Here is a 26,463-nt window from a genome sequence, read left to right as displayed (position 1 = left end):
GGTCTCAAAATCTTCCATGAACTTAGTTCACATTTTGCTGCTTCATTCAGAACACACGCAAAAGACAAAAGCCACCACCAAGCATGAAATTACAGGAGTTATGTATTAAACAACATGTGATAGCCAAGAACAAACCATTCCCATGCAAATCCCAATTAGTTCTTGCTTTCCCATTTTACCTTCTCATGGATCTGACCAGCATCCCTTCTGCTCTAGACATTGATGAATGCTCCACTGGCAAAGCTCTCTGCTCTTACAACCGCAGATGCGTCAACACCTTTGGAAGCTACTACTGCAAGTGCCAGCTTGGTTATGAACTGAAATACATCAGTGGCCATTATGACTGTGTAGGTAAGAGTTAGCCCATGAATTTTCCTTCTTCGTTCTTTTTTATTCCCACACTGTTCATGTTCCCCGTCATTGCCTGGAGCATGTTGGCCTAGCCTGAGGATACTGCCTCAGAAATGGATAAAAGATGTCACCCTAAGGATATTCTTGATGACACTTTGAATTTTTCTCCGGGTTTTCTCTGTAGCCTTATGAAAAATGTAGCCACTGGCACTCGCAATTTAAATCACCTCATTGTACCAAGTCAAGATGTGCAAGAGTCTGCAGTAAGCTAGCAACAGTTGACTAAAATAAATGACACTTCTTGTACAGGTTTAGTTAAAGAGCCCTGTTTTGTTGTCTTGGCTTTCAAACTGTGATGAATAAGCAACCCTACAATCTTTTTTTTCTTTTTTTTTATGTGACATTATTGAAGAATGTGAATCAAGTGCCTCCATGATTTTAAAACAAGTTGTTTGAATGGACAGTACAGATCATGGAAAAAAGTGTGTGAAAATAGTAGGTTTCAATTACTTTTCAGGTCTCTGTTGCATGCCAAATTTCTCCCTAACAAAATAAATACAGGCCAAAAGTTATCTTGACATGCTCAGGTGCCAAAACAAATGTCAAATCACCTTTACTCCTGTTTCAATCCATTAGTTGAATGATGGAAGAACAGCAAAGTATAAGTTTCTGCAGCAGGTGCCACAGGGGCATTGTTCAAGCTGTTGACTATATAAGGGCCTGGAAGGGTTAGAACTACTACAAGTGCATAAAAACCAGAACTCATAAGTTTTGTTTATATTTGATTAATATTGACTGAGGGGTGGGAGGGAGATCATGAGGCAGGTTCGGAGACTTAAATTTTCATTCTTTGTTGTCTGCAAACCCTGAGAGTCTTAAGGTAGAAAAAATATTTTCTCATAAAATAGGTGTGGATGGGGAAAAAACTGGATAGGTCTTAGTAGTCAGGATTTTATCTGCAAACGTAAGTCTCGCTTTCAGACATACCAGATTTTTGAGTCAGTCTTCCTGCTACTTGTCTGTTTGCTGACTTACATTATGAGAGGACCTGTCAGCTGCTAAAAATGATGCAATCTGGATAAAAGGCCAGTGGTGCAAACATTTGTGCACCAACTTCACTCTCTCATGGGAGAAATCAGAAACATCTTTGTGATCGGGAAAAATAAGGAAAAAGAAGAACAAAATCAAATACTCTTGGTGCTTGTACATTTTTCTGTGAGTTGACCGTAGTATTTTCTACTGAATTTTCTTGATTATTTTTTTTCATCCAGCATTATAAGTATGCTGGCATGTTAGACGTAAATTAAAGATCTTAATATCTTGGCATACTCAGATTTTCTTTCCATTGCATTTCTTCTGCAGTGAATGAAAGACTGAGAAAGTTTTGGTGAGCTGTTTTTTAACTGATATCACACATTCTCTTGGTGCCTTTTGCATTCTGTGTTCAACCTATGGCTTGAATCCTGTTCTCAGTCAGAAAATCACTACATTCACTTTGTCTTTACTGAGATGTTCCACGTGTTGCATGGATGCATATACCAGTAGCTCTGCATGTGGAGCTGACACTCAGCATTCTCTCCTGCTGTGAATTCTTCTGCCCCTGATGGTCACTGGGTGGTCTTGGTCCAATGTTAGTGCTTACAATACCTGGAAACAGATGGCTGGCACAAACAGGCTGTCATGAACCTTGGGATTTCACTAAAGTATTTATATCTCTCCCTAGATGTGAATGAATGTGTGACAAATACACACAGCTGTAACCTCCATGCAGAGTGCCTCAACACCGAGGGATCCTTCAAGTGCAAATGTAAACAGGGCTACCGAGGGACTGGATTTGATTGTGCTGGTGAGTACCACTGAGTGTCAGGAATACCACTATATTGTTTTTCTCCAACAACTGATCATTCTAAGGCATTTTCTTGGAAATGTCATGCTGAACAGTGCTGCATTACCGACTAAGTAAGACATCTCAAAAAAACCCAATTAATTGTAGGAGTCATGGGTTAGTTAGTATGGGTATTAATTGTTCAAGTTACTTTTGCCTATGAGTCTCCAAGTCTCATAGTATCTCTAGGAGTCACCAAATAGAACAGAGGAGAGAATTTGTCATGAAGAAGCAGAGAACACAGTTTTAAAAACATACTGTGAGTTTTCTATGAACTCCCAAGGCTAGCCCTTTAGAGGGCTGTGCAGTTCCATCCAGAAGAGTTCCAGGCTAACTTAGCAAAAAATGAGAAAAGGGAGGAAAGCTGTGACTTCTGTGTTAAACTCTTTTCCCTTGAAATTTTGTCTTTTTTTTCTTCTGAATATTAAAGACTTCTTATAAAGGTGTCATTGCCCAGTTCTAACTGAATATGACCCTCCAAGAAGAAAGAAAGAAAGGCTGTTCGTTTCTTTCTATTTAAAATGAACCTTTTCATTTATGCCTTTATTAAACCTGGCAGAGGTTTCTCCTGCAACACCATTAGAGATGTTTTCCTAGGGAGGACATCCGAGTCCTGTACAAACTTTAAAACAGTTTTTGTCTATAGCAGATGAACTCTACATAATATATGTAGACCTTCCTGGGCCTTTCTCAAGTAATCCTTGATCAGAAATGTATTATGATTATATTTCACAGATGTTCTATGAGACCCTCTGTCATCCATGTTCCTACTCCCATTATGATAGTAGTTGAAACTTCCAATACATATTTATAAGTTAGTATTTTCACAGAATCACAGAATTTTCTGAGTTGGAAGGGACCCACTAGGATCATCAGTCCTGCTCCCAGCCCTGCACAGGACAGCTCCAAGTATCACACCATTTTGTTAAATTCCTATTTCTAGTAAAAAATGTTGATTTCTAATGAGCAAAAATAAACACATAAAAACCTGACTGGTACCAAAAGGTTTGATTTGGACATAGATTGCCACAGCAGAGCTGTTTAGAAGGTTCTTTTGCCCAAATTCAATGTCATGAGGCAGTTTCCTTGCTAGAACACATCCCTTGTGATATGTCACTGCAGTTTACTGCAATGGAAGGATACAGTAAGGGGGATTGAGACCTGAATGAACACCACAGCAAGCTGACATGACATATTTTGACGTGGTTCTGTTAAAACAAAATGTACCACTGATGAAATATATCTCTGAGCAAAATTACTTGTTTTTGGTTTTTTGATTGTTTTTTTATTATTATTATTATTATTATTTGTTTGTTTGTTTGTTTGTTTGTTTTCTTTTTATTAAGATGCTGACAATTTCCAATCTCTTTTTGGTTTCCTCAAACAGAAACAATTCAATATGAACAATGGAAATATTTTTGCTTGTGTAGAGGCAGTTTTTTACTGTCTAGCCCTGTAAAAAAATCAGTCCTGAAGTCATGTGATTCCTATCTTCTCACTGATGTTTCTCTTATGTTATTTGCCCTCTCTCTAACTACTTCCTAATGTCATCTTTCCAATTACTGAAGTCCATTAGTCGCTTAGCAGAGGAAGGAGACATGCATTCATAAACTTAGTAAAATACACTAGATGGAAAAGTGATTTACTATGAGAGAGGATAGAGGAATAACACATAGCAATGAGAGAAATCACAGCCGTAGGCAGAAGATCAAAAGGTGAGTGTCTAGCCAGACAGATATATACAACAACTGAGGAGGAGAAAAATACTAGAGTCAATGCTGGGTAAAACCTGAAAATCAGTGGTGCTAAAGAGAGACTGGTTTCTCTCGTGGGCATTCCCCCACATACACCTTTTATTTAAAGGGAAGAGGAGGATATTCTTTTAGCCTTGAATGTTTCAATAGTTGATTTTTACTGCAATCCTCAAAAAAGTCTGACCAGAATAACTGATGAGGGCAGGACACGTGTCTTGCTATTGGGAAAAATGTTTTTTCCAACATAACATAACATAACATAAACACCAATTGGATGTACCCGTGTACCAAACAGTACCCTGAAACATTAAGTGTTCTCCACGTCATATGGCAATTGTAGAAAAGCTTTGGCTTTACTGAAGCTGAAAGTTTTACTTTGGATTTAATAGGATGGGGACACCATCCTGGGGAATTAGGGGCTTTTTGGGGGGCTTCACACTTCTTTTGCTGACAGCAGCTACAGCTTCTGTGTCCCATCCTAGCTCTCATCAGATGGGCCTGGGGTTGTGCTGCAGTTAAACAAAAGGCTTCTTAAATATGTCCTCAGTACTCCACGTAAGTATCCCCACAGGGCTGCAATCCTGTTTTCATGGGGAAGCATTAATGCTTTGTAGCAATTGCCTCTCATATATAACAAATTGGCTACCATGGCAGCAGTATTTGTTTTTTATAACAAATGAAAAATATTTTAATATATAGCTTAATTTTTGGAGTATGAAAAGAGAGTAACTAAGTATATTGTTTATAATGAAATGCCTATGGCTACATCTCCTCATGCCACCAAATAACCTAATAAGTGAGGTAATATATAATCACCTTTGCACACAAGGTGGGGTAAATTCTTTCATTCAATTTGTATGTCAATATGCTAACTTAGAAAAAAGTTGAAACATTAGACAGCAAATACTACTGCTGGTATGGATATGACCTGTGATTTTTCAGGCACCTTTTTGCCATTTAACACTCCTAATATGCATGAAACACTAGAGGCTGTTTCTGAACTGTCTCTAGCCTATTTCATTTGAGAATCCATAGAGATGTAACCTTTTGAATGATCCCTAAAAAGGTCCTAGCCATTTCCACATCTGGTCTCTCCCTTGCTGCAATCTGTTGCTCCTCTCAGGTTCATGTGTTTCCTGATTTCCCATTGTGCATTGAAAAACCACATTTCCCCTGCCACATACTACTATTCATATTTCAGCTTTTATTTAAGAATACAGTCTCACAAGGTTCCATAAGCAGTTAAGATTCCTGCAGAAAAAATGAACCTATTTTTGATTCACTTTTTTTAGTACTACAAAATAACAGGAAAAAGGATTACTAACTTTCTCTACAACCTTCAGGCATCACTCTAAGGAGCTCAACAGTGACACTCTTCTTATTGCTGGGCTGGAGGCAGGGGTTACTGCTCTTCATTATGTTTTGCTGGATATCTGAATGTCAATACAATTTCAGGCCAGCTCTCTCTGTGCCTCTTGTATTACTCACTCATTTTTTGCTGATAGGGTAACCCTCAAATCCCATATATGATTTAGCTTTTTTATTAACTTGCCAGTTCTGAGAAACATTGAGTTTGACATAATAAAGTTTCAAAGCTTCAGAAGTAATCATGGTTATATCACTGGTGATATTCTTACAGTTCAGTTCAGTATGAAGTCAAATACTGCTGCTATCCTTTAATGAATAACACTTAGGCTTTTGCCATCACATATTTCCTACTGGAAGCATTGCTGGCCGGTGTACTCAAGTATTAAGCCAGTCCAGTGTGATGAATTTGCCCTGCTTTCTCAAGTATAAATAAGACAGTAAAAATTTTTACTGCAATTCTCAAAAAAGTCTGACCAGTATAACTGATGAGGGCAGGGCATGTGTCTTGCTATTGGGGAAAATGTTTTTTCAAACAGTAACACAAACACCAATTGGATGTACCAGTGTACCAACCAGTATGCTGAAACATTAAGTGTTCTCCATGTCACATGGCAATTGTAGAAAAGCTTTGGCTTTACTGAAGCTGAAAGTAAATAAGACAGTAAAAATTTTAGAAATGAAATGGGGCAGGAATACATATTGGTAGATGATGTTCCATGGTGCTTAAAAGAGAATAATAGTCCACAATCTGTGTTTTAACCTATGAAAGCTTTCAGACTCTCTTAAGACTGTTTAAAAGAGGCTGAGAACTTTTAGAAAGATTTCTGAAACTGTGTTGCGCTGATCTAATCTTTACTCCTATGTATAACTGTGCCTAAATATGGTAAAGGGTTGTCTGTATCCCTCATCACCTCTCCAAAGCCACAACGGGAGCTACAAAAGGATTTGTAAGCTACTTTCCTAGGCTTGTCTCTCACCAGGTTTTTAAATATATTGCTAGGTGTGCAGGTGGAAGCAGTGGGGAGCCTGCTGGAGTACCGAGGAGGCTGTGTCCTTCTGCATCCCCTGTACGCTCAGAGCCCTGGCCAGTACTGGCTGTGGTCACAGGGCGTGTGGAAGGAAAATGGATCACTGTCTGTCCCTCTCCTGTATCATCCCCTGAGTACTTCCCTTTATACAATGCAGCACAGAGTCAAGGGGTTGGCATCTGCTCTCTATTTTTTTCAGCTCAACTTTCGCAACTTGGTCATTAGGCATCCTGTACCAATATATTTCCATGGTTTTATAATCTTGTACAGCAACTGATGAAAGAAAAGATTTACCTTTATCCCCCAGCCACCATTTGCCTTTGTTTTTCTACCTCTTGCTTTAATTCTCTCTAATTCAAAGAAAGAAAAATCCTTTGAAAATTGAGATATTTTCATGTTAGGGCAACAAACACAAACTGCAGGAGCAGAAGGCATTAATCTGCATGCTTCCTGATTGAAGGTACACAAGGAAGAGTTGGGATGAAACGCACTACATTTATTTTCACTTTCCAAAGTTCTCTATGCAGTCACATGCTCAAATATTTGTGACCAACACCTCTACATTCATGTCCTGGGGCAAAGGGCCCTGAAGAATCACTGCCTCAGCCCCAATTGCCAGAGGTGGTGAGTTGCTCATTCAGGCAAGTCCACAAGCAGTGAATTCAAAAGAACAGACTGACTTTAAGGTGAGGTGTCCTTACACTGAATTATTCCTCCTGTAATGTATGTGTAGACATAAAAAACCTTAAAAGCACATTTCCAGCTACTCTACAGCTGATTGCAGATAAGAAGGGGACTACTAGTATGTCCTAAAATGTGCTTCTTGTCTCGTCCCTTTTGTCTCCATGAGCAGATTTTTGTAGTGCAGCAGCAAACTGGAGTCTGCAAGCACATGGGAATTCAGATATTTTCATCTACCTGTTTTTGCCACTCCCATCATTTGATTTTCTGTACTTCCTAAATTTTCACATACAGGGAGATTGGTTTTCTGACACCACAGAGGTTATTATGTTGAGCTGTAAGAATTTATAATTTCACAAGGAAGACTTCAAAGCAGAAACTAAAAGCAGATGTTCAGGTTTGCTGAGCAGTCAGCCCTGCTTTGAAAATCCCCATAGCCTTTATTAATAGTGTGAAGTTTCTTGTTACTGATTGTCAAGAGGAAATTTGTTTGGAATTAAGCTTTCCTGTTAATTATATTGCTACATTCTGAGTTTAGGCCCAGAAAATCTTACATCCTTCATGACATCATCCTCCAGAGGACATTTAGTGGAATATTAGTAAAGAGTTTACTTGCAAGTATTTTAACAAGCAAGGCTGCAAGTTTTATCCAAAGAAAAAAAATCTTCAGTTTCTGGTTTTATTGGCATCCATTTACTCCAACTGCAACTTCCAAAAAACCCTGAATGCTCCAATGAGCACATCAAGAGAGTCTGATTCTGTTCCTGAGATACTAGATAGCATGTAGCTGCAATTCCCATAAATAAAATGTGATGAATTCACAACAATGGTATTCTGTTTTCCAGGAGTGAACATAAATTCAGAGAATTTTCCCCTTTTCTTACTAGTCCACAATTATGTTTTATTAGCTGGTGTTTTTAATTCTGCTATGTCTCTATGAAAAGAAACACACAGAAAAAAAAGTACTACCCCAGGTTACAAGTCCTGTACATCTGTCCCAAAACACTACTATGAAGTTTTCATTATTATACAGCATGGAGCAAAATAGGACCATATTCATGTTTTATTAATAAAATCACTAGACAGCAAAAGCAGAGGGAAATAAAAATAGCTGACTTCCCCAATTATTTTCAACGCAAAAAGATTGTAGGTACTGCAGCATCAATGCTGATCAAGGATTAAAGACAGAAAGCAGTATATAAGGCCCACCGGTAGAAATAGTCTCTCTCTATGGAAGAGCTTTTGTACAGCACCCTGGAACTGCTCAACTCTGATTGTTTCCTAGGTACTTCACGTACAGGACTCAAACTACAGAAGGCTGTCAATAGCTTATGACACATTAATTCTTTCCTAATTACCAGTTCTTCTTCCTCACCCACTCAGATTCAGGCTGTGCCCAGCACTAGAGGACTGAGTTGGTCATGTCATAGCAGTAAGGAAATTCAGTTGTTTCAAAAGCCCCATTGTCTTATGATGAACTTATGATGGGATGTGATCATCTCATAAACTAGGACTCCTCAGATTAATGTCTTCTCTGAAACTTGCATACTTGCCACACCCTTTCAGATCTTATTTTGGCACAGTGGTGTTCTTGACTGATGCTGAGCAGCAACTGATGTTGCTGATTAAAGGCAACACCTGCAGTATTGCCATAATTTCCCATTTGAATTTGCTTTGTACTGTACACATACCTTGAAAAAACTTATCCAAAGTACTCCTGGCTTTAACCCTCCGTTATGATTTGGCCATGAGCACAAAGAGCCATCAGTCTTTGTCAGATGAGAGAAGAGTACATCTGGAAGGGACTAAAAAAGATCAGTTAGGCTGTTCTTTTGCTCTGAGGCAGATCATATCCAGCATATTAATGACAGATGGTAGCCTAACAATTTTCTAACTTGTAGTGATACAGTTCAAATAACCCAAGAGGCTTGCTCCTGTGTTTCACTATCCTAAAGCAAGGATAGTAAGCAAGCTTTTCATAATACGTAACTAAAATATCTTGTTTCATGTAAACTGATAATTTTTCTATCTCAAGAGAACATGGAGAACAGCTGCCCACCATACTGTCTCAAAGGAGCCCTTTGTTCTGCTACTAGGTCCCACCACCGGTGCAAAATCAATCCTGCCCCCCCACATGCCTAGAAATTCAACTTCAAATGCATTCCGATGAAAAACGTCCCTCATTCAAGCATCCAAACATAGTTTAATGATTGTAGAGAAAAAAAATTTTGAATTCTAAAAGAAATAAATGGCTTGTGTCCTGAAACTCAATGCATTGACAAGGAAAGCATGATTAGAAAATCAGAGCTGCCATGTAAATGTAAAAATGTCCTCTTATCAGTTAATGTTTTGAAGTTTGTGCCTGAATATAGACTTTATGGATTTCATTATACTTCATAATAGGTAAAACTCCAAATTCAGAATTTTCTTTTGTTTTGCAGATTTGAAGAATCTTGATTGACTTTTATCCTACTCTTTAGTTTTCACCTCTGGCAGCCCTTGTGTTTTTGAGCAGGATCCAAAGCTGCAAGATACTACAAGAATGGTTATTCAAAAACATAGTTAGTTCCCCACAGTTAGTATTATCCAAAAGGATAATATCAGGATAACTAAAAGGATAACACCAGATCATCAAAAGGTTAACCTATAGTATTTCATAGCCAAAAGAAATCATAAAATAGTAAAAATCTAAGGAAATTTTACATTTATGTTCTACTCCATCTTGGAATTGCAAGACGATAACAATTTGCCATTCTTGGATGCCTCTCTGAATTTTGTGGTTTACGCCTTACAACAAAATACCCCTTAGAGCTAGATGAAATACGATGGAGCACCTTGATGTATGTCTTCTCAAAATACACTCTATTTCAGTGGCTTTCAGCCTATCACAGAAGGAAAATTAGGCCAGAAAAGTTCACAAAAGAAATATGTTCACAAAAAGAAAAGTTCACAAAAGAAATAGGCTTATTACTAGTAAGCTGATAGTTGTGCAGGGAATCTCACCTCCATAGACAATTTTTAGTAGTTCATAATTTGAAGCAGGATTTTTTTTTTTTTAACACAAGCTTCAGTGTAAAGATAATTAATGTAAGGGGCTGTAACGTCCTGTGTTACACAGGAGTCCAAGGCACTCATGACAGAGGATCGCTTTGGTTTTCTACACTGTAACTCAGACAGAGCTGTCTACACAACACATAAAGAGCTGAACACGTGCACGTGTTCAGTTCTGTGCAGAGCCGAACTTGTATCTCATAGTAGAGAATTTAGCTATATGGGTCTCCAGACACTGTAAAGGACATCATGGTCCTATTTAAAAATGGTCTCATTGCTGAATGATTGCCTAGATTAATATTCACTATTTTATTCTTGGTTCTAGTTATCCCTGAAAAGTCAGTGAAGGAAATTGCAAGAATCCCTGGAACAGCTAAAGACACAATTAAGAAACTTCTTGCACATAAAAATAGTGTGAAAAAGCATGACACGATCAAGAATGTGATCCCAGAGGCAGCGGTGACATCGCCTTCTAAGACCCACTTGCAGTTATTGGACTATGAAGGTGGTATTGAGCTTGGTGGGAGCTACAGTGAGGAAGAGAAAGAAATTGAAGCTACTACAGAAGAGGAGGCAGAAGAGTCAGATGAAGAGGCGAAGGAAGACTTTGAGAATCAAATTGATGATGAGCAAAGCCTTAGAGGAGATGTCTTTTGTAAGTTTCTTTGTTTAAAAAAAAAAATCTAACTTCAATATAAAAATATATATAAACACTAACAAAACCATGACAAAACATCATAGACACTTGAGAAGAATTTACTTGTAGAAAATGAATCATAGAATCACATAATGGTTAGGTTTGGAAGGAACCTTAAAGATCATCTAGTTACAATCCCCCTGCCATGGGCAGGGACACCTGTTGGACTATGTTGTTCAAAGCCCCATCCAACCTTGGCCCTGCACACTTCCAGGAATGGGCCATCCAGAACTTCTCTAGGCAACCTGTTCTACTGTCCCACCACCCTCACAGTCAAGAATTTCTTCCTACTATCTACTCTAAACCTACCCTCTTTCAATTTAAAGCCATTCCCTCTTGTTCTATCACTACACGCCCTTGTACAAAAAGCAATATAACACAGCTGCTGGTTAGAGTGAGGGTATCAAATCTCCTTTGTAGGGAATCTGCCTGCAGTCAATGTGAGCAGAGGGGGACTGCACCACCCTGACCGGTGCTCTGCAGGCTGTGCTTTCAGAGAATCTTACAGATAGCAGGAAGCTTCTTCTCATTTTCTTCACTGAAGCTCCAGCAAAACAAGATCATGTGCTGCTTGATTTTAAGACAATAATTAGCCTTGATTTCTGATAGGCGTGCTTACCATCCTGAGTTGTGTGCATTGTTCAAAGGTAAAACATAGACTTTGGTTTCCTTGTGTTTCCAATAATACAGACCATGTAATAGGCACCACTGTTGTTCGTGACATTCCCAACAGAAAAGTAACTACACAAATCCCAGAGTGTTTTTTTATTCCTTTTGATTAAATGTAAGAATTTATCTGAATGGACCCTCACAAATTTAAAGTATTTGAAGGTATTTGAGCAGAAGTCTTGCTTGATTTCTGACATTAGTCATTTATCAGGAAGACTAATGAAGGTTTCCTCAGCTTGCTTCCAGGTGTTTCTTTCCACCTATTATCTTGTATGTTGCACAATTTCTTACTGTTTGCAAATGTATTTTCAAATGCATTAACTAGATCATTTCTAAGGTCCCTTCCAATCCAAGCAATTCTACTATTTTAATTATTTTTTAGTGCAGCTGGCTCAGTCAAGCATTCTTCAAGGTAGTGCCTAAAATACGTAACATGAAAAATACACACTGTCAATAGGTTATTTATGATACTTTCTGTTTTTCAAAGTATAGAAAAATAATATATACTATCCCACAGTAATTTAAATTATAATAATAAAAATGAACACAAAATACCTTTAAGTTAACATTCAAATTATTTCTATTTAATTTGAAAAGACACATATTTTTTTTAAAGGAAAGATAATTTTAAAGTCCTCTGGGAAAAAAATCGTCTATAGCAGTGTTAATGTAAGATAGCCAAGAAAAAATGTGATTATTCACCTAAATACATTTGAGAATACAAGCTTATTCTAAAATTGCCTTTTCTTTTGTTTTCAGTGGTAATTGGACTGTTCCAGTTAGATTAAGGATATAGACTAATATTGCTTCCTCAAATTATGTTTGGGAGCTGATAAACAGAGCAAAGTCAGGACTTAGTTCACCAGTTTTCTCCCTTCCTGCAAATATTAACAGTGAGTGCTAATGGCATATTTCAGGTTTGCTGACAATACCAAAATGGAAAGAGTGGCCCATACACTAAAGGGCAGCGCTGCTATTAAGGGGGACCTGACCAGGCTGTGGAAGGAAGCTGACAGGAACAGTATGAAGTTCAACAAAAGCAAATGGAAAAGGAGATAAAAGCCTCATGCAATATTACAGACATGGGATGACTGCTTAGGCAGAAACTTTGCAGTAAAAGGGAAGTTTTGAACTTTCCATTTTAAGACAGATGAGGACACACTAGCATGAGTATGCTCCACAAGCATAGGGGCCTGAGAGTAACTCTTTTTCAACCTAAAGAGGGAAGAGTAAAGGAGAGCTCTTATAGCTACTATTTAATTGAAGGTTATAGGGAAGGAACAGCCAGATTCTTCTTGAAAATATACAACAATAGGACAAGAAGTGATGAATACAAGTCAGAAGAAAAAAAAAAATCTCATTAGATGTAAGGAAAAGAATATTTCACCATGAAGGTGAATAAAATTTGGTATGGATATGCAGAGAGGAAATATCTATCCTTGGAAATTTTCATAATATGACTGAGCTGGACCTTGAGCAACCTTCTGATCAGGTAATGTACAAATGGCTCTTCCAACCTACATGATTCTGTGACTCACAATTCAAGAATCAGTGATATTTCCAAAACATCAAAACAGCTGCCACTTAGCCACATGCAAAAATACACTTCCATACATTAGCTTTTAACCAGAAGAAATGGTGACAAATTTCTGCTAATGGTGCCATGCCTCCAACGTGAAGCATCCTGTGCTCAGGATGTCACTCTTCCTCTGGCCAGCCATATCAGACACATTACCTAAGCGCTAGACTATGTCTTTACTCAACCTTTCACTCCTGACTAGCTTATGCCACTACCTATCTGTCTTATAAGGATCCCTTCGTAAATTACTTACCTAAAAGAGCTGATGCCAAATTGCGTTGAAGTTTTCACTGGGTGGCAAACTACCTTTGTGGTTCAGCCTTGTCATGCTGTTCCTGTCAGATGCATTTGAGAGTCTCCGAACAAAAGATTAAGTGACTTGTCTTTGTTCTCTCACAAGAAACCATAAAACACGGGTCTTCTGATGACCATACTCTTACAATTAGTGAATCTTGTTTCACCACGTTTCTGACAAAATACTACCCTAAAGAAGGACATAACTCTTCCCAGTCATGCTAATGAAACCAAAGCTGGTCAGAGTTTTGCAGAAAGTATGGAGAAAGTGAGTGGAAGACAGTTGCAATATACATGTGTTGACTTTTGTTAGGTTCTCAGGTACTCTGGCTTCTTCATGAAGGTGAGTTAATGGGCAGCTTCTGTGTGCCCAGAGTGTGGTGCGAATTGACCAGATAAACTGGGCTAAATGTGGTTAGACTGGGAAGGACCCAAAAAGATTGAAAAATTAACAGCCAAATGCTAGTAGAACCTGAAGGGAGATTAACCCTTGGCAAGAGTGTGCTTCCCCATACATGTGATTTCTGTAGGGTTAAAAGCTTTTCTTTTTGAACAGGAATATTGCTAGTCTAGCACTTTTAAGGGCGTAATACTAACAGGTTCTGATCATAGTTACTGTAAATAATAAACATGTATAAGTAATACTGTTATTAGTTATAGGTACATTTATTCAAAATTCTGTGCCACAAAGGACTGTGTGCTTTTCTTCTTCTTCAATTGTAAGGAAAGACAGCCCATTAGTTAAAAAAAAAAAACAAAAACAAATCAGCCCTCCTATCCCTTTCTGCCTTTTGAGGATGGAGTGAGGGAGGGAGACAAGGACGGAAGGAGGTAGCTCAGACATCTCAACAGGTTTCTTCTGTAACCTGCTTGGACAGCTCAGGAAGGATTGCCAGAAAGCTCAGGAAGGATTGCCCCAAGGGTAGGGACACCATCTTTTGTTGTTTATAAGGACATAAGGGCTCTGCTCTCTCTGCCTGGTGATACAAGGGGAACATGATTTCCTACACTGGGCTACATGACCTGATGCAATTGCAAAGGGTGGATCATGTAACCTTCCAGCTGAGTACTCAGTGCTACACTATTGGAAATGCATTCATTTCCCAGATCTGTTTGAATGAGCGCACACAGGGAAAATCCTTTGTCCATGTAAGAGACCAAATAATACAGAAGAGATTTTTTGTCATAATGATGGTGAGATTCTTTTCAAAAACTTTCTCATCTAAACTAGAATATTTAACACCATATACGTGGGCTAGACAGAGATTGCTTGTTTCTACAAAATTACCACTACAGCTGACAGCAGTGACAATGAATATCATTGCTTGAAAATATTTAAGCGTTGTGTTTTATCCCTATTTTTGCCTATACTGTCTTTGTTCCATTTACATTTGGCTAGAATTTTCCATTATAAGGACAAGAGATTTATATGCTGAACATGCTAGAGAGATTTTATTTTGCCAGGGGATACTGGCGGAAAGTCAGTGTGCTGTGTGACACAGAGATAGCAAGTATGCTCAAGATGTAGTTTCATCAAGTATGTGAACTCTGTATTATTTATGACTCTCTTGTTTGATGCCAACTGTGATTCTAGGACTTCAGGCATTGTGCCATTTGCATTTTCATTTCAGGATAGGTAGTTTGTTAACTGTGTTTCCTTTCCTCCTAAATTTCCATGAGCTATAATTGATCCTTGTTATTAATAAAAGTTCATTCATGATTTAGGCATTTAATTGCTTGAACATTTGGCTCTAAAAGCACTTTAATTTTTAATGATATTGAATGATCCTTTGGAGTACATCATTAGCTCAAATTTTATTGCTCATAAATTTGTACATCATGTTTTTTCCCTTCTTTGAGGGTGTCTATTCAGCAGATTCCTTTACTACCACATTAAGTTCCTCCATATAATCCCCTCAAGTATTCACATAGCATCTGCCTCTTGTATTATTAATATAGGTATTCTTTGTCTTCCAGGAAGAGTAGTTAATTAGGAAAAATAGATAGGTCACACTTTTCAGAGATCTTAATTTTTTATCTTTAAATTGGTCTATTATTTTATCATAGCAGTTTTACTAAATAATAAGTATATAGGGAGTCACAGAAAAATACTGTAGGGAAATAAAGGATGGAGATGGAAATTATTAAAATAGGTCAGCTATCAAAATACTGAACCTTCATCAAAATTGCTACTCACCACTTAAAAAACCAAACTCCAGTAGTTAAAGGTAGTACAGTGAAGCCCCCAACATTTAAGATATATCAAAATTAAGGACATCCATAAAAATTTTTTCCTTATATTTTTATCTTATGATACAATCTCTAATGACTTCAAATTACTATTTTCCATGGGATCTTTGCCGTGTTCAGTGTGAAGGAAGGATATGTTTTGTTGTGAAAGGCACAGCTGAATAAATAGGAATATTTATTTATCGATAGACTATTTATCAATATTGTTTTATTAATAATTCTTAATTAATATTAAATAGCTCAATAAATATGTCTTATTTATTGCAAAATTTGCAGATGTATAGAAAATGAGAGTAAAGCAAAGTATTGGCACGCTCCTTACTCTGTGAGAAATGTCCTTTCTACATATGGAAGAAGACACAGAAAGCTGGACCAAAGTACTTGGTTGTACAAGCAATGATTGTAGAGATGCTACACTCAAGCTACAATTAATTCATTGATTAAGCACAACCTTAATTCTGACAGCTTCTAACATTTCAGTGCTTTTCAGGTACCATTGGTAATCCAGAACGGTATTGCCAACTGCAACTAAATTCTATATTCTCTACTTTATCAGTTTATGAAACTCATATCATGCTTGAAACTTCCGTAGTATCATGTAACCAGCTGTGTTATTACAGAGACATTTCCTTTGGTAGCACCAAGAGGTTTTGGGTTCTGGTTTGTTTGGCAATACTAAAAGTGCAGTTTCCCTTATGGTTTCAGGGTTCTTAATTTTGAACAAGAGCTCTCTCTCAGTTAATCATGATGTTTGTTCTTAATCTTATTATTTTCTGATAATTACACCACTCTGTGAGCTATAATGCTCAGACCACATCTCAGTCTAGAGCTATAGATGTTGGACATCTGGCAAATGTAATTCTTTCAGAGCAGGATGTGGTAGCAGAGATATGGTATATTCCTTCTAGTCTGACATAGTGATATACTGTGTATATAGGAAGCTAGTCTTAAATTTACTACTTCTATATTCTGCTTGATTTTTTTTACAGTGCCCACTCTAGTTTTCTGGGTTTTTTTGTTTGTTTGTTTGGTTGGGTTTTTTAGTGAGCTTTGAACATTGGAGAACACAGCAAGTATCATTTTTGTGAGAGTTCCCACATGCTGCAGTTTCAGGTACTTTATATTCTATGTGTTAGAATTACCAAGAGCTAGTTACTTTTCCCAAATTCAGTATGTTATTTTTACATCAGAGTAACTAGACTACCTAGGCAAAACCAGCCACCAGCATTTTCCAGGGGAAAGAAAAATCAAACAGTAGTAACAAGAAATAAAAATATACCAAATTGCCCACAACTAGCACAGTTAAATACATGGGTGCTTATATTCTGCTATATCTTTGCTCTTCCAGTATAGCCTCAGCAAGAGTTCAATGTGATGCCACAGATGCTTTATAAAAAAATACAGTCACAATAATGGGGGTAAAAAAAGGAATCAAAGCTTTAAGGATAGCACATGCATTACTGCAGACAAATAGAAAATTACTTCCAGGCTATAAACAAAGCCATATTTTTTCAGACTAAAATACCGTTTCCAAATGCACTATAAGTAACATTATATACAGCATGTGGCAAAGCAGAGAGGTGAAACCAAGTGCACAGAAAGGAAAATCTATCAGTGTTTTCAGAAAGCTCCTTTAGCACCAGTAACTTACCAGATGCTTAACAGTGCTTTTGTACTGTTTCCTGAGGGGTGTCCATAAAACAGTGCTCCACAGCCTTGTTCTACTGAGCTTCTGCTTGTTGTGTTAGGGGGTTCAGTTTTCATCTGGGTTTTGTTTGTTTGTTTGTTTGTTATTGTTGTTGTTTTTCTTTACTTTGAACCTTTAAATGCTGTAGTTTACTCCAAGCACTGCTTTTCCAGATGTGCTCCTGAAGCTTCCTATTGCTTTTGTGATCTCACTGGCCCTTATTTGACTCACAGACTGACTTGAGGGTCTATCTACGTGGCACTTTTCAGACAACCCCTCAGCTCATGCAAGCTGTAGTCCAAGCAAGCCAGGTGCAACCCAGCTCCAAAGAACTTATGTGCTCCAAGTTGGCACAATTGGCAGACGAGTGCTAACAATTCTGACAGGCAGAGTGAACCGGTATTTGCCTGCATTTCTAGGAGGGCACTGCTGTACACTGTATAAAAGGATGTGTTTCCTTCCCTGCTGCCCTTCCTGATGTATAATACAACGGACAAACTATACCTGACATGGCTTAAAGATATATGTTGAGGGTAGCAACACTGAATTTCCTGCAGATGCAAGAACCTGTGTAAGCAATGAGCTGGTTGTTTTCAGGACCAGAACATCTCCATTTTTTTTATGCTCAGCTTGTCACAGACATTCATAGACACAATTACTGTGGAATTTGATAGTAGTCTGTTACATGGGTTCTGCCACTAATTCCTGCTCTGAAGATCAACCCATCTTACCTGATAAGAGTATCATGATGACATGAATGGTTAAGAATGTGTGCACCAACATATGAAGGGGTTTATATGTAGAGATTTCATAGTCACTAGTGCTGCAGGTAAATAGATGGGAGGGCTTCAGCAGTAGAGAAAGAAGGATGGACTCTGCTGTGCCTAAAGTGGGACTCTGTGCACTTTCACTGGTGAGAGTATGTTCTTAGGGAACATGGGATGAGGCCTGCCTTTCTACAAGACTACTTGATACCAGAAGAGCTAAAAAGAGTAATCTTGACTCCTGCCTACTACTTAACAGGGAGTAAACTTTGTATCCCGGCTATGTGTGATGATGGTTTGATATAAAAGATAGGCACTTTCCAAGCAGTAAGGTTTCTTGGAAACCTTTCTCTTAGCTGAAGTTTACAGTTTCTGATAATAAGCAGCTGATATCTTTCAGTAAGTGGAAAACCTGACTGTCATGCCTGACTGAAAACAAAAATAGATTTGGATACAAAACTGGACTCTTTTTCTGTGCATGACAGTTCTTCACTTGATAGCACACAGCTACACCTGCACGTATATCCCTCAAGTGAATTCAAGTGTAATTCAGTAACTTCACAAATTAATCATGCTGGCAGCTGTTGTCTTCTGTTAAATCACTCTTTCCAGAACCGATCATATTTTAGTACCTCTCTTCATTTTGGCAAGGATTTTCACAACCTGAGCCCCTTTCACTAAGTATGAGGCCAAGTTTATGGCATGACAGTAAACTTAACACCTAATCTCTATGTGCCTATTCCTAAATGCGTATCTGTAGATATGTATTAATTTGGAGAAAGCTGTATTAATCCCTGCCTTAAGGATATTATCCAGATGATTTAAGCAACGGTCTGGGTGAGGGGAAGGCTGCAAGGACAACAAGAGAGGACACGCTCCTGGCAATTCAACAGAAAGCTCATAAAATTGCATGAGTCTCCTTTCTCAGCTCAATTCAGCACCTCTGGAAATACCTCCAGGGCCTCTTCGTTAAGAGTGTGATCTCACTGGTGTTCACAAAGCAATTTTTGACAGTTTTGAAGGAGAAGAAAGATTAAGTAGATGGCTTAGCCTTTATGGTGCTAAGAGGCTCTGAGTTCCAAGTATATTTGTAAAATTGAGTATCTGTTTACAACTGTATGTTGGAGTATTTAGATGGAAAGCACTAGTTCAGTTGAACTCATGGGAAAAAAACTCCCCTCTGAACAAATGTGCATGCATGTGAAAGTAATGACTTTTAAAATATTTGGCATTTGCATATATGATACAATGCTGAGTAGGGAAAAATAATTTCCAGAGCTCATATCATCTGGCATTGTTGAGGCAGTCTGAGCTTTTCTTAGCACAGAGGCCCACAGGGTGTGGCTGAAAAGTGAACTTCAGTCTTTTGGACTTTCCACTAAAACCTTCTGTAAGCAGTAATACAGAGGATCTTCCCTCATTCCTCCTCTGAAATGACACGTTTAAGCTCCTCCTTTCAGAGGTGTGCTAGAATATATCATAGGTATCATCTGCTTATGTGTTTGCAAAGGATAGAATCCTCTACCAGTGAAAGCAGATCATTTCTCTCATGTGTGATTATTTACTTACACAGAATATGTATAAAGAAATCGAGACTGTCATTATTTTTGAGTCCACCTCTATATTAATCACTTAAAATAGTACAAAAGAAGCTTAATCACAGAACTTTAAAATACTTAAAGTATTTCAGAGTATTATTCAGCGTAAACAAGAATACGTAAACTTCTACAACTTTCCGCCTCACCAGACAGGAGAGGTTATCCCTTGGTCTTTGAGGCTGTTGCTGAAAAATAATGTTTCTTAAGTAAGTACCTTCTTCAGGCCAGTGTCTTGGAGAATGCACCTAACATTCACTGATGTACTGACTCTTCCAGTTTGGCACAAGATACATCTACCAAGTTTTAAAATTCAGAGTTAGTGTCTGACTGGGGTTAGGAATGGGAGTTTGGTAGTAGAGTGAAAATACATACATTGTCTCATTTAAATAAATGATACCATCTGGTACAAAGAAATAAAGTTCCATTTTCTGTTTCCATGATGACTCAGCACTTGTTGTTTTTCCTAGTTCCCAAGGTGAAAGAAGCAGCTGCCTTTGGCCCTCACCTGGCACATAGGAAAGTTCCAGTGTCAAGACCAGAGCAAGAAGGTAGATTTTTTTTTTTCTACAGTATTTAGTTTCTTATGTATTGTATGTTTTCATGACAACCTGTATCAGGCAAGTCAGAATGAGTTTAAAAGCCTTTAACACAAACCAAAGATTTGGTGAACACGTTAGAGACAATATCTGGCCAAACCATTCTGCCAGTTCCCACGTAAGAAGCTGGGTTTATGTCCTTTTCCAAACAGAACTGTTTATAATCCATATACAGAAAGTTTCCTCACACTGGAACCTGACTTGTAATTGAACTTCACTTGAATAATTTCATAATCATAAACAAATTAAATAATTTCTATCATATAAAAAATGAGAATACATTTCATGACACACAATAATATGCCAGTGTCTGTCTGCTTTATCTTGGTTTTACTTCTGGTCCTCTGTCAGAAGTCAGTAGGAGTTTCCCCTGCACAAGACTGAATAAATATTTACCCTGAATCTTACGTAACCTGGCTATGAATTTGTTATAGTTCCCTATTCATCAGTAAGTCTTGTGGATATCACAGTAAGATGATGCTACATGTTCTTTTTCACATTAAAAAATCATTACAAAGTCAGGGGAGCACAGAAGGTCCAAGACCTGTCAATTTATATACAGAACTTAAGCTTCTGCTGTGCCTTAGAAAATGGCTTCATGCACTTTGAAGCAGAAAACTCCACTGCCTGTTGGGAGCTATAACAGACACCGCAGTGTAGCTCTGGTTAAAGCAGAGCATAAAGGAATAAAGAATTTCTTCGCCAAAAGGGTTTTCAGGCTGCCCAGGGAGTCACCATCCCTGGAAGTGTTCAAGAAATGACTCCATGTGGCACTTGGTGCTATGGTCTAGTTGATATGGTGGTGTTCAGTCAAAGGTTGGACTTGATGATCTTGGAGGTCTTTTCCAACCTTAATGATTCTATGATTATTGGGCACCCTCCCCTTCTCTCATAGTGGGAAACAGTTTCCCTTGTAATGTACAGAATCATGAAGCTGACGATATGGACCTGCTTCTGAGAACCATGGAAAAAACCCACAATCCATAAGGAGGGACTGAGAGATTTTAATGAGCTGATGGATTTACAGGGCAATAGCAAACTCCTGGGGAGGTACCAGTGAGTGGGCAGGGGCTGAAGTGTTGGGGTTGGCTGTAGCTGAGGTTATTTTTAGGGCAAGGTGGGTTTCAAACAAAACCAATCCACAAATACTTCCAAACCTTAAACAAACAAAACAGACAGATGTGCTGGCTGACATTTTTTCCTATTTAGACATACTCAGAAACAGCTGATTTATACAGCAGAGCTCTCTAAATGCCATGTTCTGAATGTCTCTGTCTCATGATAAAATACATTATTAGAAGAAGAAAGATGCATCTTTCTGAGGAAGTTCAGATGGCTGACGTATTACTCTCAATCTGATCTGTCATGCTTGCACTGCACAGTGTTTCTTTTGTGCATGTAATGCTTTTCATCTCCACAGTCATGAAGGCTGTGGTGTGCTCTGGGTGGCACCATTTTCAGTTCATCCTTCAGGATCCTCTAAAGGTCAACTGGTTTGGGCTATTCCCAGCTCCAGGTAGTTGGAGTATCAAGTTCTGACATAAGGAATTCAGCTCATGGGAGGCCAGCTTCTCTCAGCGGATAGAACTGGAGCTGATCTCAGCTGATTACAACTACAGCAGTGTAACAAACGGAGAGGAGAGCTCTAAATTTGCCAGATCCCAAACCACTTCTGACACTAACACCTCCAACTACACTTGGGGATCAGCAGATACTCAGTATACAGCAGTCATAGCATATAAACTCATGTGCAGATGGAAGATTGGCAATAAAAAAGGACAGTAGATTTTCCTGTGAGTTAAAGAAAGGATTACTACATAAATTCTAATGTTTTGGGTTTTTTTGCAACGTAATCTAGGTCAAGACTATGTGAACTCAGATTATACATAATTTTAGAATTACCTGTACATTAATAGTGGTATGAATAATGAGCAAATTATTTTAACAGTACCCATGATATAGTGTTTCTCTTTGCCAAATTGTTTTATCCAGTTGATTGCAGCTTCAGTCGAGGAGTCTGTGACTGGAAACAAGATACTGATGATGACTTTGACTGGAATCCTGCTGATCGTGACAGAGGTATTTAAATATCTGTCCTCTATCTAGGCTTTGATTTGATGGCTCACCCCCTCAAAAAAACGCGGGAGGGAGGGGAACCAGAATCAGAATCAAAAAATTAGCTTTTTAATCAGTGGGTTATTTTTATAAAAGAAGAAATGAGGCAGAGGATACTGGGAGTGCATATTTTTTCTTTGAAATATCCAGTAGCAGCTGGTAGTCAGCAACATATTTCAGTACAAACTAATCAAATTGTAAGAAAAATTATTAGAACATAACTGTTCAGAATTGCAAGGTACAAGGCAATGGATACCTTAGCAGCTACATATTGTGTCTCTCCAAGATTGGTAAGTCATTTAATCACACATCCATAATTTAGGTGGGTATGGTAATGTAGTCACTCACATGGCTTAGATCACTTGGGTAGCTGCTCAGAAGTTTCAAACTGTGCAAGACAAAGTAGTGACAGCATTCCTCAGAATGAGCCAAGGGAAAGGTGCTATTCAAGAACAACCGATACCTGACCAGGTACCAAGAGGAGGCCTGCACAAACCTGAGAAAGAGCTCTATGGGTGCAATGTGTGACTGCTGTGTGGGTGTACATAAAAAGGTGTGGCTGGAAGAATTTGTTTGAAAGGATATCTCTTCCCCGTGACACAGGAAATGTGCAGAAGTTGCTGCAGTAGGGACCAGCGGATCCTACAGATCCTGCAGGCCACTGCTCCAGTTCCTACATGCACATTCTCTCCCTCTTCCCTCAGTCTTTCCATCCCAGTCTTTCTTCATTAATCCTTCTTGTCCTGCTCCATATAATTCCCAAAATCCCTTTTCTGTGCTGTCACTTCCAGGAAGACCGTATCCTGGCCTTACTCTGTCTCACTGAACTAACATCTGCTGATTATGACTTTCTTTACGGGCCCAGATGTCTTATTCCTTCATCACTTTGTGTGTGTGTCTGTCACTTCATTGGTCCTCCAGGACTCGGGGAATAAGCTATCAGTTCCTTTAAGAGTTTTTCCTCAGTGCAGAGGACAGTGGAGAGAGAACTGAGCTAGTTAAAGAACTGAAATCATCTGACCACAGAGGCACAGCAGCATGTTTCAGGCTGTTGCATTTGAAAAACACATGGTTTTGCCTTAGAAAGATACTGCGAGGAAGAATGACTGTAATTGCCAGTGAAATATGAACTCATCTCCTCTGTAAACTGATCTGACTTCCAACCGTACAAACTTATTCCTTGCAAAGTACACTCCCTGCTGCTTTTCTCCAGTCTGATTTTAAATTATTCAAGTAAACTAGCTTCCCCTTATTTTCTTAGTGGAGGTGTATTCAATTTGCTCATAAATAACACAAATCCATTAAAGATGCTTTTTTTTTTCTTTTTTTTTGTGTTACAAGGTGATGGGTACTACATGGCAGTTCCAGCTTTTGTGGGACATAAGAAGGATATGGGGCGTCTAAAACTTCTTCTCACTGACCTGAAACCAAAAAGCAGCTACTGCTTGATTTTCAGTTATCGGCTTGCTGGTGAGAAAGTGGGGAAACTTCGAGTGTTCCTGGCAAACAAAAAAACTGCCCCTGTCTGGGAGCAGAACACAGGAAAAGATGAAAGGTGGAGAACTGGAAAAATAGAGATATTTCAGGGAGCTGAGACAACTAACAATGTAAGTATAACAGAATTTAAAAGCCAATTACCATAACCAACACAACAGTTTAATTTCCTGATCCTCAAGCGTTCCACCAACTGTTTTACAGGCATCAGCAATTGAAAGGCTTATCTGAAAGGGGAAACAGGAGCCCACATTTTAGGAGGCAGAGAAGTTATCACCTGGTTGTAGTTTCAGAAGTGAATTACCACAATTGATTAGAACACTGATACCAGTAATTCTGTCATTTTGTAAAAAAACTGCATCACATCATAAATTAACACAAGTTAGCAAAATCTCTCCTTAATATCTCATGCAACAGAAGCCTACATACATGCCTGGAAAAACGAAAATTTTCTGTTTCATAGAAGAGGGTGCTCTCAAGCCACACTAAGCCAAACCATTATAGAAAAAGGAGACAACATCATGTATGATCAAGGGTGGGCAATCACCTTTGAATACTGTGCACTGGTGGACACCTGAAAACTGCCTCACTCAGGACTTCAGCAAGTTTCTCCTCGGCATTCTGGGGTCTGCTTTCCATTTATGTGACTGAACGTTTTCAGTGCTGTGCAAAGGCATCTACTATATAATTGAATATGGTGACTATAAAGGAAATGCAAGCCCTTTTCAAGGTCCTTTGCACAGCTGGAATGACGTAGAAAAGCCCTCACATAAAGCAGAAAAAGACTAGAAAATAAAACCCCGGGCATTCTATTCATAAAAATGAACCTCCTATCTCCATGTTATATACATACTATACTCAATATACATGAGAGTAAATATATATATATATATATATATATATATATATATATATATATATACAAAAAACCCAAGGATCCAAATAGATCAAAAATGAACAGTTGCAATGTCTTTAATAAATGAAGTGCATTAACATCACATACTGTGATAAAACTACATTATTATGAGAGGATTTCACTCAATTTGCATTTTCTTTGTACAATGAAAATAAATAATCTTATTAAAGTAATCCATTTGGTATTGTTAATCTCCACAGAGGATTTTAAATATAGTTCCAGTAACACATGGAAGCTCTAAAAACGGCAAGGATTTAAGTCATTAAGTCCTGTATTGTGATAAAATATTCCTCAGATACAGACTTATAATTAATTAACATTAAGAGTTGCTAAATGTTTGCATAGTCTACATGTTCACTGCTAATACATGTATTTTTTTGTGACAGGTCACTTTTGAATCAGAACGTGGGAAGGGAAAAACTGGAGAAATTGGAGTGGACAATGTTATACTAATTTCTGGTCTATGCCCAGAAGATACCTGATAATGGACATTTCATTATAGTGAAGTTAATCTTATTTTTCATATTTGCCTTATTAGTAGTGTATTTTTGTATCCTTTTCTTTACAGAAAAGCAAACCAAAACCATAAAACTTTGCCTTGAACTTAATGCAACGATGCAAATGGAAAAATGCAAGGTGCAGAGTACACTTTTTTATGAGTTATTCTAATTATAATACATGCTTTGAGTGTAATACTACTGTATTTTATAATTCAAGGTCAGGGTTTCTAAAGTATTATTTGTCTAACTTTTTTACAAATTCTACATGCTTTTATTTCTAAAGTTCTTCTCAAGGCTACACTTAGGCCTTCTATTTCACAAGAACATAAAGCAGTATTTAAGAGGACGCTGCTACTTCTGGTGACATAATTTTATCTTCTTACTTAGTGGGTATGTTGTACCAAAAATCAGGGTTCATCACCCACTGTGCAGTAAGCCAATCACACACAAAGCTGACGTATTTGTTTATTTTATATTAGTGCAAATGGGTGCTAGATAGCAAAGCTGCAAAGCTACAAAGTTAGCACACCAAGGAGAAAAGATGACCACTATTTATATGCTGTTGATGTATTTCACTCATCTAATATAAATTCAGTGTTTACTACTCTGTTATTGCTGAGCTTGCTTCTTATCTTGGGTGACCTGGTGGTCTTCAGTGTTTACTATTCTATTATTACTGAGCTGTGCTGAGCTGGTTTTGTTAGTTTCTTCTTATCTTGGGTGTCCTGCAGTAGCACACCTTTCCTCCCAGATTTTGTTACCCCTCTGGGTCTGTGGTCTTTCAAGCATGTCAAGCCCTTAACTTTAATAAGGCAATTCTATTGACAAATTATTTGTCTTAGACATCAGGTAAATATTCCACCTACTGAACAAGTAGGAAGAAAGTGAGGAGCTTTATTTCCTTCTTTAGGGAGCTAAGCAAGTTGTTAAGTGGATCCATGCCTTTGAGGAATATTTTCATTAAAAATAAAGTATGTAAAATACCTTATTTGTCATCACTGTCTTTGAGTCACACAAATCATTGTTTAGGAATAATTCCTTTATAATTTTATAAGCATTTAATATTCATCATTAACAGATGATGTTACCAACTGGTAGAGAAAAAATAGCAAAACCAATGACGCATTATTAACATTTAAGAAACCTTATGTACTGACCTTCAGGAACAAAAGGCCTGGACTGCAGG

The 26,463-nt window shown here is 38.0% G+C and overlaps 1 protein-coding gene across 2 annotated transcripts in view; it reads left to right on the top strand.

The window, feature by feature from the left end:
* Nucleotides 1-25,665, top strand: part of EGFL6 (EGF like domain multiple 6) — a 39,825-nt gene extending 14,160 nt beyond the window's left edge. Inside the window, exons 6-12 of one of the 2 annotated variants that reach the window (XM_027891756.1) lie at nt 217-351; nt 2,075-2,197; nt 10,444-10,773; nt 20,124-20,204; nt 22,245-22,331; nt 23,709-23,974; nt 25,164-25,665. In XM_027891756.1, coding sequence (XP_027747557.1) covers nt 217-351; nt 2,075-2,197; nt 10,444-10,773; nt 20,124-20,204; nt 22,245-22,331; nt 23,709-23,974; nt 25,164-25,259 — 1,118 coding nt within the window. In that variant the 3' untranslated portion in view covers nt 25,260-25,665. The remainder of the gene's footprint in view (nt 1-216; nt 352-2,074; nt 2,198-10,443; nt 10,774-20,123; nt 20,205-22,244; nt 22,332-23,708; nt 23,975-25,163) is intronic. The other variant, XM_027891757.1, reaches the window with a different exon arrangement.
* The last annotated feature ends 798 nt before the right edge of the window (nt 25,666-26,463 follow it).

The sequence above is a fragment of the Empidonax traillii genome, unplaced genomic scaffold (genome assembly GCF_003031625.1).
Source record: "Empidonax traillii isolate 1590-97213 ecotype Southwest subspecies unplaced genomic scaffold, ASM303162v1 scaffold329:size853407, whole genome shotgun sequence".
Classification (NCBI taxonomy): Eukaryota; Metazoa; Chordata; class Aves; order Passeriformes; family Tyrannidae; genus Empidonax; species Empidonax traillii.
This window is presented reverse-complemented; position numbering and strand designations above follow the sequence as displayed.